The 16,144-nt window shown below is 39.4% G+C and overlaps 1 protein-coding gene across 1 annotated transcript; it reads left to right on the top strand.

Annotated features, from left to right (window-relative positions):
* Window positions 1-455: 455 nt before the first annotated feature.
* Window positions 456-12,155, top strand: LOC146492730 (major histocompatibility complex class I-related protein 1-like). Its single transcript, XM_085147948.1, has 5 exons — window positions 456-725; window positions 1,670-1,948; window positions 4,559-4,861; window positions 10,734-11,036; window positions 11,348-12,155. Exons 1-5 carry the CDS (start codon window positions 518-520, stop codon window positions 11,377-11,379), a joined length of 1,125 nt encoding a protein of 374 aa, XP_085004074.1. The 5' UTR covers window positions 456-517; the 3' UTR covers window positions 11,380-12,155.
* Window positions 12,156-16,144: the final 3,989 nt, after the last annotated feature.

The following is a 16,144-nucleotide window of genomic DNA, read 5'->3' as shown; positions in this document are numbered from 1 at the left end:
CTTTACTCACACTGGTTTATTATTTACCTATCAGTTAGTCAGAGTCCATTGGAACCAAATATGCCGTAGAGGTGGTTTCACTCAGCAGCCAATCACATTGACATGCCCTCTGATCCCAGTAGTCTGTGATATTTGATTGTGAAATGTAAATAAATTGTTTGTATATTTGCACTTATGTCTTATTTTGAAAAAAGCCAATTTAATACTCCAGTTAACTAATAACTTCATCCACATCTTTGTCAAAATATAAATAACGTTAAGATTTTCTTCACACACACACACACACACACACACACACACACACACACACACACACACACACACACACATCACTTTTACTGATTCTCATACAAGAATGTGTTCACCAAATCATACTGAATGCATCATGTTTCACATTATATTCGTATGTTTTATTGACTTATTTACTAACAATATAAACATTGTTCGCCCCACAGAGAGACACTCACTCAAGTATTTCATCACTGCATCTTCTGGAAACCCAAACATCTCAGAGTTTATGGGTGTTGGGATGGTTGATGGCATTGAGGTGGGTTACTGTGACCTCAGAAACAGGATATTGGAAATAAAACAGGACTGGGCGAAGAAAATACTAGACAAAGACCCTCGGCATTTACAGCATTACACTCACGCGTGCTTTGAGAATCTGCCACCCTTCTTCACAGATACAATGTCCACTGTGAAGCAGGATTTCAACCAAACTGGAGGTGTGATATTTTATGTTATTCCTTACACCAGTCAGGACAAATTATGCAAATACCTACACAAAAGTAATTTAAGTAAATTATTATTTTTTTTTACATTTTGTAATTAAAGATCTAAAGTCTTAAATATTTACTTCTCTACGGAGCCCCGCAGGGGACATGGGAGAAAAAAAAATTAAGACGGACTTTTGCGAGATCTCACAAAAGTTTTACGAGATCTCGCAAAACAAACTCGGGATCTCGCAAAACTTTTGCGAGATCTCGCAAAAGTTTTAGCCGCATTCTTCCCATTAGCTTGAAGCTAACGGGAGGTCGAGACCTCCCATTAGCTTCGAGCTATCGGGAGGTCGAGACCTACTACAGCCGGGAGGAACACCGCTTTCCCGGCACATCATGCCTCGACCTCCCGGTCGGCAAAAGTTTTGCGAGATCCCGAGTTTGTTTTGCGAGATCTCGCAAAAGTTTTGCGAGATCCCAAGTTAGTTTTGCGAGATCTCGCAAAAGTCCGTCTTAATTTTTTTTTCTCCCATGTCCCCTGCGGGGCTCCGTACTTCTCCACTGAATCCAGGAATCATCAAACCTTGTAGATGTGAACATACTTAAAACTGTGATAAAACAATCAGTTATAATCACTGTTGTTTGTCCTGCCCTTAACAATTGTATCTTAACAGTTGTTCTGATTCTTATAATTTGTCATCTAGATGTCTACTCCTGGGCTAAATTAGTTTCTGTCTCTTGTCCTTCATCTTTTATTTTTGAGTTATCACATCAAGTTAATTTGTACATGTTACAGCATTTCAGCTAGCTTCTATTAGTCATGCTAATAAAAAGTTGACAGATCAGCTCAGATCTGAGCATAGCTCAAACCTTGAGGAATAGCAGTGATTCACCAAATGAGTAATATTAACAAGTTCATTTTAGTGAGTGTTTTCTTTCTCTTTCTCCAGGTGTCCACTTTTTACAGAGGATAGATGGCTGTGAATGGGATGAAACCACTGGCAAGGTGACCGGATTGACGCGTTTTGGGTATGATGGAGAGGACTTTATCGAGCTTGATCTAAAGACACTGACATGGATCACACTGAAACCAGAGGCTGTCAATACCAAAATAAGATGGGATGCTGAGAGAGCTGAACTGAGAGACACTCAAAACTTTCTCACTGTGGTTTGTCCAACTTGGCTGAAGACAGTTTGGAACACTGCAAGAAGTTCCCTGCAGAGAAAAGGTCGAATCGCATGACCCAAAGCATTTTCATGGATGCATTATTTTTATATTATATGCAGTAGTTTATGTTGAAATATATTTATAAAAATAGTTATCTCTGAAAAAAATGTGTAGGTTGACTATTACACCCTCAGCCTAGACTTAACAGGTTTGTAATTTTCCATTCTTTCCAATCCCAAGATTCCTGAACAAAGTTTAAACAACAGTTCTCAAACCTATACTAACAACCAAAAAGCAGGAGAAAAAGGATTTCAACGCAAAGAGCTTCTCATTCCCTTTAGTTTCTAGATTCTGATCATACTCATACAAACATTTAATTCAACATTTACAACATTTGCTGGCTCACTTTGCCTCCCAAAGAGATATGGAGAGGTAAAGGGGGATGTCATACAGATGCTACAGACAGGTAAAAAATAAAAGTAGCAGTAACGAGTAAAGCACAAAGGACATGGAGAGCACCAGAAGGTCACACAGAAGGTGAAACAGTGGTCGTGTCCAAATTCATGGGCTGCATCCTCCTGAGGACCCGGTCTTCGCGGTCTACGTGGGCCGGGTAGTAGGCCGGAAGTAAACGGCTATGGAATTGGACGGTCTAGCCTTCTAGATCTACTCCCGCCCTTAATTCAGAGTATTTCCGGTTGTCAGCGCCGCGGCACGAAAATCGAAAATGGACCCCGAAATCTTTCTCCGTTTTTTGTGTTCAGCTGGTGGGGTGACAGACGTCACCAAAAACGTCGAAGCACTTATGCAAATATGTCATATCTTGACAAACCGAGCAGATATTTGAAGTTTACACACCCACATTCTAGCCTGAAAATATGTTTAAAGTTTATTTTGTGGCCCAGAAAGATTAATAAGAGTAATTTTAAAACTTAGTAGCGGCCGCCATTGCCGGAAACTGGAGCTTGGCTGGGCCGCGCTATGAATTCTGGGATATGGTGGGCCAAGAAGGACACACCCGACCCATCCTTCAAATTCGGGGAAAAGGAGGACGCATTTGTCGGCTGCATTCGGAGGAGTCTACGAATTTGGACAGCCTTCGGCGCGTCGCTGTGACGTAATCGGTCTACAAATGCGGCCTCAGGAGGATGCAGCCCATGAATTTGGACACGACCTATATCCACACAGTGTGGAGTGAACTCAGGTGAAACCAGTGAGGGTGTGGCAGACAATCACACAGGAGGGAAACTAGACACAGGTGCAGACAATCAGCAAATCAGAGGTGGGAAGCAAAGTGACAGGAGACAGGCAACCCTACTTTTCACGTTTCCAGACTGAAACTGTTTGACTCGACCGACTCGTCCCGTTGTGTCTTACTTTTTTCAAGTAACTTGACCAACACTGCACATGTGTAGCAGAGCTTAGGCCATTTTCACAACTTGGCAGTGTGAAAAATGATCATACTGGAGAGGAGTGATGCACAGGTGGGGCGACATCCAGACTGAGAGAAATTTGCCCGAGTGTTTGGAATTTTTTGCTGAGAACTGTTACGCTGGTTTATATCAATCTGAACAGATTAATTGACGCTTATTTTGGATTGCAGACTTTGGACTTGGAAGCTGGAAAGTGGAGTCAGTGTGGGAGGGTTGGGCAGACTAACATGATAGGGAAGGAGGTGGATAGCTATAACAGCAGTTATGGAGTTGAGCGATGAGGAGGTATATGGGAGTAATACAGAGGTAAATGAGCAGCAGGAGGTGGTGAGAGGAGGTGGATACTGGATGGCCAATGACAGAAAGAGAAACAAGGAGAAGGAGGCTAGGCTGGAAGGTAGAGACAGTAAGAGTTGGGAGGATGTGGTGAAGAAGCCACAGCTGGAATCCCTTCATCTTGTGTTGAGCTTCCAGGGTAATGGAGAAAAACAGGTGGAAAAGGCGACAAAGCTTGCGAGTGTAGGAAAAGTCAAAGTATAAAGAAGTGTGAAAGTTGGAGTGCAGAGAGTGAGTGGGAGTAAGGTGATGATAACAGGAGTCCCCTTTAGTGTTAACACAGCAGAAATAGTCTAAGCTTGCGTAACTGTGGAGTACAAAAAGAATGATAAGAGGATCAGAGAAACATGTAGGTGGAGCTTAATGTTAAGGATGCAACATAAAAACTGTATTTAGTGTTTATAAAGTATAAATGTGAGGAAATGTCTCAAGACCTATAAAGTGGTTGAGTTTCGGCACCTTGCCGAAGCACGTGGAGGCAAGAGAAGGTCTTCAGGATGTGGAGATCATGAATGGAAAATGTGGGGCTGGTGTCAAACCAAAATGCTTGAACAGTGGAGGGGAAGGTAGTGCTGCCTACTGAGGATGTGAGACGATGAAGCAAGAGGCCGATTTCCAACATTGGACAACCTTAAACCCATTTCTTTTGTTTTGGTACCTCCCACCAGAGGTCCAAGTGGAGCTGTGGAGCCAGCAGGTGTTTAACAAAATAACACATTTCTGTTTCATAGCCTCAAGTTAAAGTAATGTCAGTTAAATATGACGTGTGGAAATACTGCAAATTGCGTTTTTCCTTAACTGTTCGCATTTCCTTTCCTTACTTGTTTTTCTTTCTCAACTTTCAATACTACTTTCATCCACGTTCACTCACTCTACACAACTTCTATCTTCCTCCTCTCCAGTTCTTCCATCAGTGTCTCTCCTCCAGAAGACTCCCTCCTCTCCAATCAGCTGCCACGCTACAGGTTTCTATCCTGGCAGAGCCGTGATGTTCTGGAGGAAAGATGGGGAGGAGATTCATGAAGATGTTTATCTTGGAGAAATCCTCCCCAACAATGATGAGACCTTCCAGATGAATGCTGACCTGAGCATATTATCAGTCACACCTGAAGACTGCGGAAGGTACGACTGTGTCTTTCAGCTCTCTGGTGGTGAGGATATCATCACAAATCTGAATGAAAGCATTATCAGGACCAACTGGAAAGGTGAGAAAAACATATTTGAGTAATTTAGTTTGTTGATACTGTGGATTGTTAAATGTGAGGCTTGAATCTTTCTTCTTTTTTCATTATTATTATTACTTTGGGAATAATTGATGGATATCCAAGCTGGGCTGGAAAATATGTACATTCTTCAAGGCTGTTAATGCTGTTAATATTCTTAAGATTAAGAAAAAAAACGTATTTTTTTAGTCTGTGAATTAAAAAAAGTTTCACTAATGTTTCATACAAAAGCCATTCCACGATCAGTGGACTAACTGAAATTGTTTTATTTTTTTAACCCTCCAGCTCCTGTCAGTGTCACTGAACTCTCTGTGTGACTGAATCAACATCACGTAGACAAACACAGCACCCTACAATCGATGATACACCCCTCCAGTTAGACAAGTTTAGGGAACCGAAGATTCATGGTTATTTTATTAGTGATTTTTCTACATAACAGTTTTTAAATTTCTAGTAATTTTTAATACCATCATATAATCATTCAGTTGTTACTGAAAGAGACAAGTCAGAATCTGTAATATCCATTTCAGTCAAATTAATCTATTTCATCCATATTAACAACTTTTAGTAGTTTTCAGTTTGAGTTTCAGAGCTCAGAAACATCAAACTGTCCCGTCTGTCTCCAACACTGCCTGTTCTCCTGTGTGGGTATTAAAAGGTCGCTCTACATTTATTATGTTCTTAAGTGTCAAACCACAGCCTGACCCACTGCTTTCAGCTGGATCAGCTGGCCAAAGGTTTTTGGCAGTGTCATGCAACTCTTTGCTTAAAGTTGTTTTATTTTCCAATAAAATGAATTTATGATTTTTTTTCCCCCCCCCAATATTTACCAGAATGTTATGAGTGTATATCTGTGTCACGAGTGTGTATCTCAATAATGATATGCAGATGAGATTCAATTTTACCCCTTCTGGCTGCCTTGATAATTATTTTATTCAACTTAATGTCAAATATGACAGCCTCGCAATCGTTTTCAAAATTTAGTGATAATCATCAGCCAGAAAACTCAAAGCATAAAAATATGAAAGAAATCAGGGATTTTGGGGGGGATGCTGTCCTGTGTTTTGTTGCTCACATAAAAATGGCATTCAGTCATGTTTCATTCAAATACAAATAAATAAAAATGATAAATCTCTTAACTACTCTATTTGTTTTCTTTATTGACTTTTTTTTAAAGCTCTATTAAAATGTTTGTAGAAGCATTAAGGGCTAAACTGCAAATACACAACCTTATTTATTTTTGTTCAATTTTCTAAAAAAGAAAAAAAGACAGAAAGATGTTTATCATCGTAGAGAAATGAATGCCCTTGATATATTTTTAAGAAAAAAAAATGTCTCAAGTAAAAATAATTTTGTAGAACAGGTTAAATGTTGTTGTTAGGCCTTAAATCCACATATCAGACACTGATCAACAAACGTGTTTTGTGTTGTGTGAACTTTAGATTTTTTTTTAAAGAGCTTTTTTCTCTTTTAGAACAAAACAAATATTTGGACATTGTGTGGGTTTTTTATGCAGTAAGTGCATATGTGATGATTTCTTTATAAATGCACACAAAATGTCACATGCATGGTTAAAGTCCTCAGCACTGCTGTAGGTGAACGAGGCAGCCGATCATACGCATGTAGTTAAGCTCTTTCCCAGAAGGCGTCACTGCTGAGCTTTCTAACAGCGGAGGCATTGATTAAAGCTCAACCAGAAAATGACACTTTGTACACACTGGGAAGGGAAAACTCCCTTTTAACAGGAAGAAACCTCTGGCAGAACCAGGCTCAGGGAGGGGCGGGGCCATCTGCTGTGATTGGTTGGGGTGAGAGAAGGAAGACAGGATAAAGACATGCTGTGGAAGAGAGACAGAGATTAATAACAGATATGATTCAACACAGAGAGGTCTATTAATACATAGTGAGCGAGAAAGGTGACTGGAAAGGAAAAACTCAATGCATCATGGGAATCCCCCGGCAGCCTACATCTATTGCAGCATAACTAAGGGAGGATTCAGGGTCACCTGGTCCAGCCCTAACTATATGCTTTAGCAAAAAGGAAAGTTTGAAGCCTAATCTTAAAAGTAGAGATAGTGTCTGTCTCCTGAATCCAAACTGGAAGCTGGTTCCACAGAATCACTGTTGTTTGTCCTGCCCTTAACAATTGTACAGTTGTTCTGATTCTTATAATTTGTCATCTAGATGTCTACTCCTGGGCTAAATTAGTTTCTGTCTCTTGCCCTTCATCTTTTATTTTTGAGTTATCACATCAAGTTAATTTGTACATGTTACAGCATTTCAGCTAGCTTCTATTAGTCATGCTAATAAAAAGTTGACAGATCAGCTCAGATCTGAGCATAGCTCAAACCTTGAAGAATAGCAGTGATTCACCAAATGAGTAATATTAACAAGTTCATTTTAGTGAGTGTTTTCTTTCTCTTTCTCCAGGTGTCCACTTTTTACAGAGGATAGATGGCTGTGAATGGGATGAAACCACTGGCAAGGTGACCGGATTGACGCGTTTTGGGTATGATGGAGAGGACTTTATCGAGCTTGATCTAAAGACACTGACATGGATCACACTGAAACCAGAGGCTGTCAATACCAAAATAAGATGGGATGCTAAGAGAGCTGAACTGAGATATGCTCAAAACTTTCTCACTGTGGTTTGTCCAACTTGGCTGAAGACAGTTTGGAAGACTGCAAGAAGTTCCCTGCAGAGAAAAGGTCGAATTGCATGACCCAAAGCATTTTCATGGATGCATTATTTTTATATTATATGCAGTAGTTTATGTTGAAATATATTTATAAAAAATAGTTATCTCTGAAAAAAACGTGTAGGTTGACTATTACATCCTCAGCCTAGACTTAACAGGTTTGTAATTTTCCATTCTTTCCAATCCCAAGATTCCTGAACAAAGTTTAAACAACAGTTCTCAAACCTATACTAACAACCAAAAAGCAGGAGAAAAAGGATTTCAACACAAAGAGCTTCTCATTCCCTTTAGTTTCTAGATTCTGATCATACTCATACAAACATTTAATTCAACATTTACAACATTTGCTGGCTCACTTTGCCTCCCAAAGAGATATGGAGAGGTAAAGGGGGATGTCATACAGATGCTACAGACAGGTAAAAAATAAAAGTAGCAGTAACGAGTAAAGCACAAAGGACAGGACAGAAGGTCACACAGAAGGTGAAACAGTGTGAAACCTGTGAGGCTCAGAGAGAAGACTATATCCACACAGTGTGGAGTGAACTCAGGTGAAACCAGTGAGGGTGTGGCAGATAATCACACAGGAGGGAAACTAGACACAGGTGCAGACAATCAGCAAATCAGAGGTGGGAAGCAAAGCCACAGGAGACAGGCAACCCTACTTTTCACGTTTCCAGACTGCAACTGATTGACTCGACCGACTCGTCCCGTTGTGTCTTACTCCCAATAAAGATCTCAGGGGAGCAGAAGCAGCAGGCATTTATCAATATAAAAAAATCCTTCACTCAAAGCCTCATTTTAATTTGATAACAGTTGAATGTAACATGTGGAACAACTGTATCATAAACAGTTTTATTATAGCACAACCTCAGCTCTATTTCATCATCTCATGTGCAGAGATGGGCAGTAACACGTTAATCTGATTACTTTTTTCGGGTAACGAGTAAAGTAAGGGATTATTATTGCAAAAACGGTAATTAGATTACCGTTACTTTCCCGTAGGAACGCTGCGTTACTAAAGCCGTGATTTTTTTGCAAGAATGTCTCACGACAGTGACATAAGTGAGTGCGACGTTCACGACAACAGCTGTGTGCAGATCAACAATGGATCATATATCGAGTGCAGAGAGAGTATGAGCGTGCAGCGTTTAAAGTGTGGAAGTACTGACCTTACTTTGAGTTTGATTCCATAAAAAGTGACAAAAACATTAGTGTCCGTTGTGCGTGGGAAGAAAACTTCTTTTTACAGTGAAAAAAACCCTAAACTTCCGAACAAGCACCGAGTAGCTACGACGTAATGGGAAACTCACAAAGAAACTCGCGGATTCTTCCACTGACCGCTGCACACCTGCACCAGGGTAAACCTCCGCCTACCCCACTCCTGCTTTACAGGTGAAAATAGAGCAACAGGACCGCTAGTCTTTGACTTTATTTATTTTCTGCTGTGTTTTACTTGCATCTATTTGAAAGACTGAGTGTAAACACACAAAAAAAATATTTTATGTGCTGGAATGTGCAGAAAATAGGTTTAAATATTAAACAAATTTCTTCCAGTCAGTGAATGTTGCATATAATTAAATTTTTGCTTGATGCATAAAGTTAAAAGATTAAAACTAATAAAACAAGTTTTAAAAAGAGACTTTTCCATTTGATTACATTTTGTATGATGATTATGTAGAAAAAGTAGAATTGGGCTGAAAGATCTATCACTTTATCACCTATTCAGGTTGTAAATCGTGTTTTTAAAAAGTAACTAAGTAACTAAGTAAAAAGTAATTAATTACTTTTAAAAAATAAGTAATCAGTAAAGTAATGGGATTACCTTTTTGGGGAAGTAATCGGTAATTAGTTACTGATTACTTTTTTCAAGTAACTTGACCAACACTGCTCATGTGTAACAGAGCTTAGGCCATTTTCACAACTTGGCAGTGTGAAAAATGATCATACTGGAGAGGAGTGATGCACAGGTGGGGGCGACATCCAGACTGAGAGAAATTTGCCCGAGTGTTTGGAATTTTTTGCTGAGGACTGTTACGCTGGTTTATATCAATCTGAACAGATTAATTGACGCTTATTTTGGATTGCAGACTTTGGACTTGGAAGCTGGAAAGTGGAGTCAGTGTGGGAGGGTTGGGCAGACTAACATGATAGGGAAGGAGGTGGATAGCTATAACAGCAGTTATGGAGTTGAGCGATGAGGAGGTATATGGGAGTAATACAGAGGTAAATGAGCAGCAGGAGGTGGTGAGAGGAGGTGGATACTGGATGGCCAATGACAGAAAGAGAAACAAGGAGAAGGAGGCTAGGCTGGAAGGTAGAGACAGTAAGAGTTGGGAGGATGTGGTGAAGAAGCCACAGCTGGAATCCCTTCATCTTGTGTTGAGCTTCCAGGGTAATGGAGAAAAACAGGTGGAAAAGGCGACAAAGCTTGCGAGTGTAGGAAAAGTCAAAGTATAAAGAAGTGTGAAAGTTGGAGTGCAGAGAGTGAGTGGGAGTAAGGAGATGATAACAGGAGTCCCCTTTAGTGTTAACACAGCAGAAATAGTCTAAGCTTGTGTAACTGTGGAGTACAAAAAGAATGATAAGAGGATCAGAGAAACATGTAGGTGGAGCTTAATGTTAAGGATGCAACATAAAAACTGTATTTAGTGTTTATAAAGTATAAATGTGAGGAAATGTCTCAAGACCTATAAAGTGGTTGAGTTTCGGCACCTTGCCGAAGCACGTGGAGGCAAGAGAAGGCCTTCAGGATGTGGAGATCATGAATGGAAAATGTGGGGCTGGTGTCAAACCAAAATGCTTGAACAGTGGAGGGGAAGGTAGTGCTGCCTACTGAGGATGTGAGACGATGAAGCAAGAGGCCGATTTCCAACATTTGACAAACTTAAACCCATTTCTTTTGTTTTGGTACCTCCCACCAGAGGTCCAAGTGGAGCTGTGGAGCCAGCAGGTGTTTAACAAAATAACACATTTCTGTTTCATAGCCTCAAGTTAAAGTAATGTCAGTTAAATATGACGTGTGGAAATACTGCAAATTGCGTTTTTCCTTAACTGTTCGCATTTCCTTTCCTTACTTGTTTTTCTTTCTCAACTTTCAATACTACTTTCATCCACGTTCACTCACTCTACACAACTTCTATCTTCCTCCTCTCCAGTTCTTCCATCAGTGTCTCTCCTCCAGAAGACTCCCTCCTCTCCAATCAGCTGCCACGCTACAGGTTTCTATCCTGGCAGAGCTGTGATGTTCTGGAGGAAAGATGGGGAGGAGATTCATGAAGATGTTTATCTTGGAGAAATCCTCCCCAACAATGATGAGACCTTCCAGATGAGTGCTGACCTGAGCATATTATCAGTCACACCTGAAGACTGCGGAAGGTACGACTGTGTCTTTCAGCTCTCTGGTGGTGAGGACATCATCACAAATCTGAATGAAAGCATTATCAGGACCAACTGGAAAGGTGAGAAAAACATATTTGAGTAATTTAGTTTGTTGATACTGTGGATTGTTAAATGTGAGGCTTGAATCTTTCTTCCTGGCTTCTTTTTTCATTATTATTATTACTTTGGGAATAACTGATGGATATCCAAGCTGGGCTGGAAAATATGTACATTCTTCAAGGCTGTTAATGCTGTTAATATTCTTAAGATTAAGAAAAAAAACGTATTTTTTTAGTCTGTGAATTAAAAAAAGTTTCACTAATGTTTCATACAAAAGCCATTCCACGATCAGTGGACTAACTGAAATTGTTTTATTTTTTTAACCCTCCAGCTCCTGTCAGTGTCACTGAACTCTCTGTGTGACTGAATCAACATCACGTAGACAAACACAGCACCCTACAATCGATGATACACCCCTCCAGTTAGACAAGTTTAGGGAACCGAAGATTCATGGTTATTTTATTAGTGATTTTTCTACATAACAGTTTTTAAATTTCTAGTAATTTTTAATACCATCATATAATCATTCAGTTGTTACTGAAAGAGACAAGTCAGAATCTGTAATATCCATTTCAGTCAAATTAATCTATTTCATCCATATTAACAACTTTTAGTAGTTTTCAGTTTGAGTTTCAGAGCTCAGAAACATCAAACTGTCCCGTCTGTCTCCAACACTGCCTGTTCTCCTGTGTGGGTATTAAAAGGTCGCTCTACATTTATTATGTTCTTAAGTGTCAAACCACAGCCTGACCCACTGCTTTCAGCTGGATCAGCTGGCCAAAGGTTTTTGGCAGTGTCATGCAACTCTTTGCTTAAAGTTGTTTTATTTTCCAATAAAATGAATTTATGATTTTTTTTCCCCCCCAATATTTACCAGAATGTTATGAGTGTATATCTGTGTCACGAGTGTGTATCTCAATAATGATATGCAGATGAGATGCAATTATGCCCCTTCTGGCTGCCTTGATAATTATTTTATTCAACTTAATGTCAAATATGACAGCCTTGCAATCGTTTTCAAAATTTAGTGAAAATCATCAGCTAGAAAAATATGACAGAAATCAGGGATTTTGGGGGGATGCTGTCCTGTGTTTTGTTGCTCACATAAAAATGGCGTTCAGTCATGTTTCATTCAAATACAAATAAATAAAAATGATAAATCTCTTAACTACTGTATTTGTTTTCTTCATTGACTTTTTTTAAAGCTCTATTAAAATGTTTGTAGAAGCATTAAGGGCTAAACTGCAAATACACAACCTTATTAATTTTTGTTCAATTTTCTAAAAAAGAAAAAAAGACAGAAAGATGTTTATCATCGTAGAGAAATGAATGCCCTTGATATATTTTTAAGAAAAAAAATGTCTCAAGTAAAAATAATTTTGTAGAACAGGAAATTGTAGAAATGTTGTTGTTAGGTCTTAAATCCACATATCAGACACTGATCAACAAACGTGTTTTGTGTTGTGTAAACTTTAGATTTTTTTTTAAAGAGCTTTTTTCTCTTTTAGAACAAAACAAATATTTGGACATTGTGTGGGTTTTTTATGCAGTAAGTGCATATGTGATGATTTCTTTATAAATGCACACAAAATGTCACATGCATGGTTAAATGTCCTCAGCACTGCTGTAGGTGAACGAGGCAGCCGATCATATGCATGTAGTTAAGCTCTTTCCCAGAAGGCGTCACTGCTGAGCTTTCTAACAGCGGAGGCATTGATTAAAGCTCAACCAGAAAATGACACTTTGTACACACTGATCCAAGACCCCTTTGAGCAGGCACGTGCAGAGGGGGGGGGCTAGAGGGGCTTGAGCACCCGCCCCTTTCCTGATGGGTGCTCAAAGTGCCCTTTTGTTGAGGCAACTTTTTAAAAAAAAATTATTTATTATTTTTAATGTGTGTGTGCGTGCGGAGTCCTGTCTGTGCCCCTCAACAATAATATTTAACTATTAATCACAGTTTTGCTAAATAAAAGGATCTGGCTTGCATCAGTCACATGATCACATTTAACCAATGATCGCCCTTGACGGCAGAACACGCTGGTTACGAGCCGGGAACGAGCTCACAAAGAGCACGCGCATTTTTAGCGGTCCGGAGCTGTAGGAGAAACACAAGTTAACTCAGAGACACAGACTGATGCGACAAAACCAGTAAGTAGGTGTACAGCGTACACTGTAGTGTATAGCACACAGGAGTATTGGCTTATTACGTACACGTTGGTAAATTGTCTTGTTGCAACTGACGAACTGAAACAAACGAGCGTGCTGTGTGTGCAACAGCGCGACAAACATGACCTGTCCTTTTATTAACTGCACAAGTAGTGCTGGTCATAGCTGCTGGCTACCTGTGTAAGGCTGTCATGGGTCTGTAGCTCTGTCACCGTTTTAGGGAACATATTTAGTTTTAGAGTAAGTTACAGAGCTTTTCCTGCCTTTCTGGGGGGATTATATTTCACTAAAAAAACTAAAAAACTAATAATCTAATATGCATGTCCACATAATTATGCATTATTATAATTATAATATATTAAAAAACACACGCTGTATTTTAAAGAACATACATTAAGAAGCAGATTATATTAGATTTATATTTTAAATAAGACAAAATTTGGTTTTTACAGCAGTAAAATTATTGTATCTCTACAGTTTAAAAATGTAATAAGCTTTGCCCTGCACAGAGTGGATAGTGAAACAAATGGAATCATAAATACATTATTTCATATTTATTACTTCCCCCTCCTCATTGCTTTATTATTGTAGCTCTAGTAATAAATAATAATGTAAGGATTCTGAATCAGCACCGTGATGCCCATAGTATATACAGTATTCTGAAGAAGGTCTAAAATGTCACTGTGTGTGTGTGCATGTGTGTGTTTTATGTATATGGATTTAAAAAAAATATATTTCAATATCATGATATAACATTGTCCAGACATGCCTGGTAAGGACATGAGGAGGAAACAGTAGGAGCTGTGTGAGGCTACTAAAGGCAGTGGATCCCTCAGCAGCTGGATTACAAAGAGCACATGTACCAGTTGTACCAGCTATAACATTTTTCTGTCATCATTTTATTATAGATTAAGTGCGAGAGTTGTTAGGTGTGGAATAATTAGATTATAGTTTATTGCAATAGCAAGTTGTGCCTTGTTCTCAGATAGACAGCAAGTGGAGAGTGATATATGAAATGATGGGATGGAAGGAAGAAGAGAAGCAAAGAGTGATTCACAGGCAGAGCCTAATTTATTTCTCACAGTTTTTGTTGCCTTATGGTTCCAAGTGCTGTCACCAATCTTTGCATTTTGTCATTATCTCATGACACTTGTTTAATCAGCTACCATCTCTCCTATGGACTTTTTAATGTCTACAGTCTCAGATCAACACAGCCCTGCCCTTCCCATATTAGATTCTTGATGAATGTGTGTTGTTGTTATTCAGCCTGGTTCAATGTGCCCCTTTTTAACTTTGAGCACCCGCCCCTTTAAACCTCTCTGCACGGCCCTGGTGCATACACATACGGTAAATGTACACCAGTATTCCAGGTGCGTGATTCATCTGAAAGTTATGTGCAGATTAGCGTAAAATGAGCGCAATTTTGTATGTTTTTGGGGCGGGGTTACCTCCGATGGGTGCTCTTTTTCGCTTTCGTTGCATTCGCCTTGCGTGCCGGTCCGAGTCTGACCGCTGCAATCCAAGCCTGACATCTTCGTTTAGTAATATCGGATACATGAAATCAGCTGGAGTGCATCGAGTGTAATAGCCATGGTTCACCCCTTACCACAATTAATGTTGTACATTTTTCAATGAACTGCTAAAATCTCGTTGCCATATTATGTGTCCATAATTGTAAAGTTTATGCAAACTCCCACATTGATAATCGGGCAAGATATTACATCCATTTCATAGGCAGGCTTCCCTACAGTTGTGTGAAAGAATTAGCGAATTGTTACATAGCACGTATGTCTGCAAAGTCACTCCATTCGATGTTTGTTCGCAATTTCTATAACCTCCGAGACCACCAACGATAATATTATTAAGCCATAAAGAGTGATATGAACATATATAGAACCTACCGGAATGAAAATGCCTGGAGCACTGGTAGTATTTAAACCCTAGTGGGAGTTGACCCACTATTAACCATGGTTAATAGTGCATCCACGACCCTCTTAAGGGACAAGCCCTGCTAGTGTTTTTAAATGCCTCGGACTCTCCACCATTTGGTCTTAGGACTAAAGAAGCTTTTCACATGAGAGGTAAAGTTATACAGTTATGATATAAAGTTATCATAAGTCTGTTTCACATTGACCAATAACTTTTAAATCTGAACAAATAATGCTTCAGAGAATGAAAAAAACTTTCCTCAACTTCATGTGAAACTACTGCAGTGGATGTCATATGTTGTGACATGAGCTTGATGTTTGACTCGAAGTCTGGAGTTTTAGCCATGTGAACCTACAAGCCTTTCTCCTCTTGTTTATGACATATTTACACCAGAAGTGTCTATAAAAATAAAAAAGAAGGGAATTTTTTTTTTGTCATCAGAATTGTTAATAAATATGTCACCTATAATTCCAGAATTTGTAAGGATGCTGAGGATGAAGTCACATGATAGAACAAATACATTGGGGTGGTATTTGGGGTGGCTGTAGCTCAGGTGGTAGAGCAGGTCATCTACTGATCGGAAGGTTGGTGGTTCGATCCCTGGCTTCCCCAGTCTGCATGCCAAATATCCTTGGGCAAGATACTAACCCCAAATTGCTCTCCGATGCATCCATCGGAGTATGAATGTGTGTGTGAATGTTACTTAGAAAGCACTTAGAAAGATGTGCTTGTGCGAATGGGTGAATGTACAAGTTGTGTACAGCGCTTTGAGTGCTCAGAAAGAGTAGAAAAGCGCTATATAAGAACCAGTCCATTTACCATTTACATTTTCTGTTGAAAGTAGAAATGATAGAGAACCGATGGGAGTTGGAGCTAAAAATTTCTGCCTGTTTCATTTACTCTTTGAAAGTCACTGCAGTCAAATGAGATCACTGGAGTCAATCGAGCTCACAGAGCAGTCTCTTTCTTTATCTCATTCTCTCTCTCTCATCTAGAAGAAATTCCAAATTCCAAAAAGCCAATATTTATTTAA

Source organism: Neolamprologus multifasciatus, chromosome 22, assembly GCF_963576455.1.
Source record: "Neolamprologus multifasciatus chromosome 22, fNeoMul1.2, whole genome shotgun sequence".
Classification (NCBI taxonomy): domain Eukaryota; kingdom Metazoa; phylum Chordata; class Actinopteri; order Cichliformes; family Cichlidae; genus Neolamprologus; species Neolamprologus multifasciatus.
Note: the sequence above shows the minus strand (reverse complement) of the source record. Positions and strands in the feature narration are given on the sequence as shown.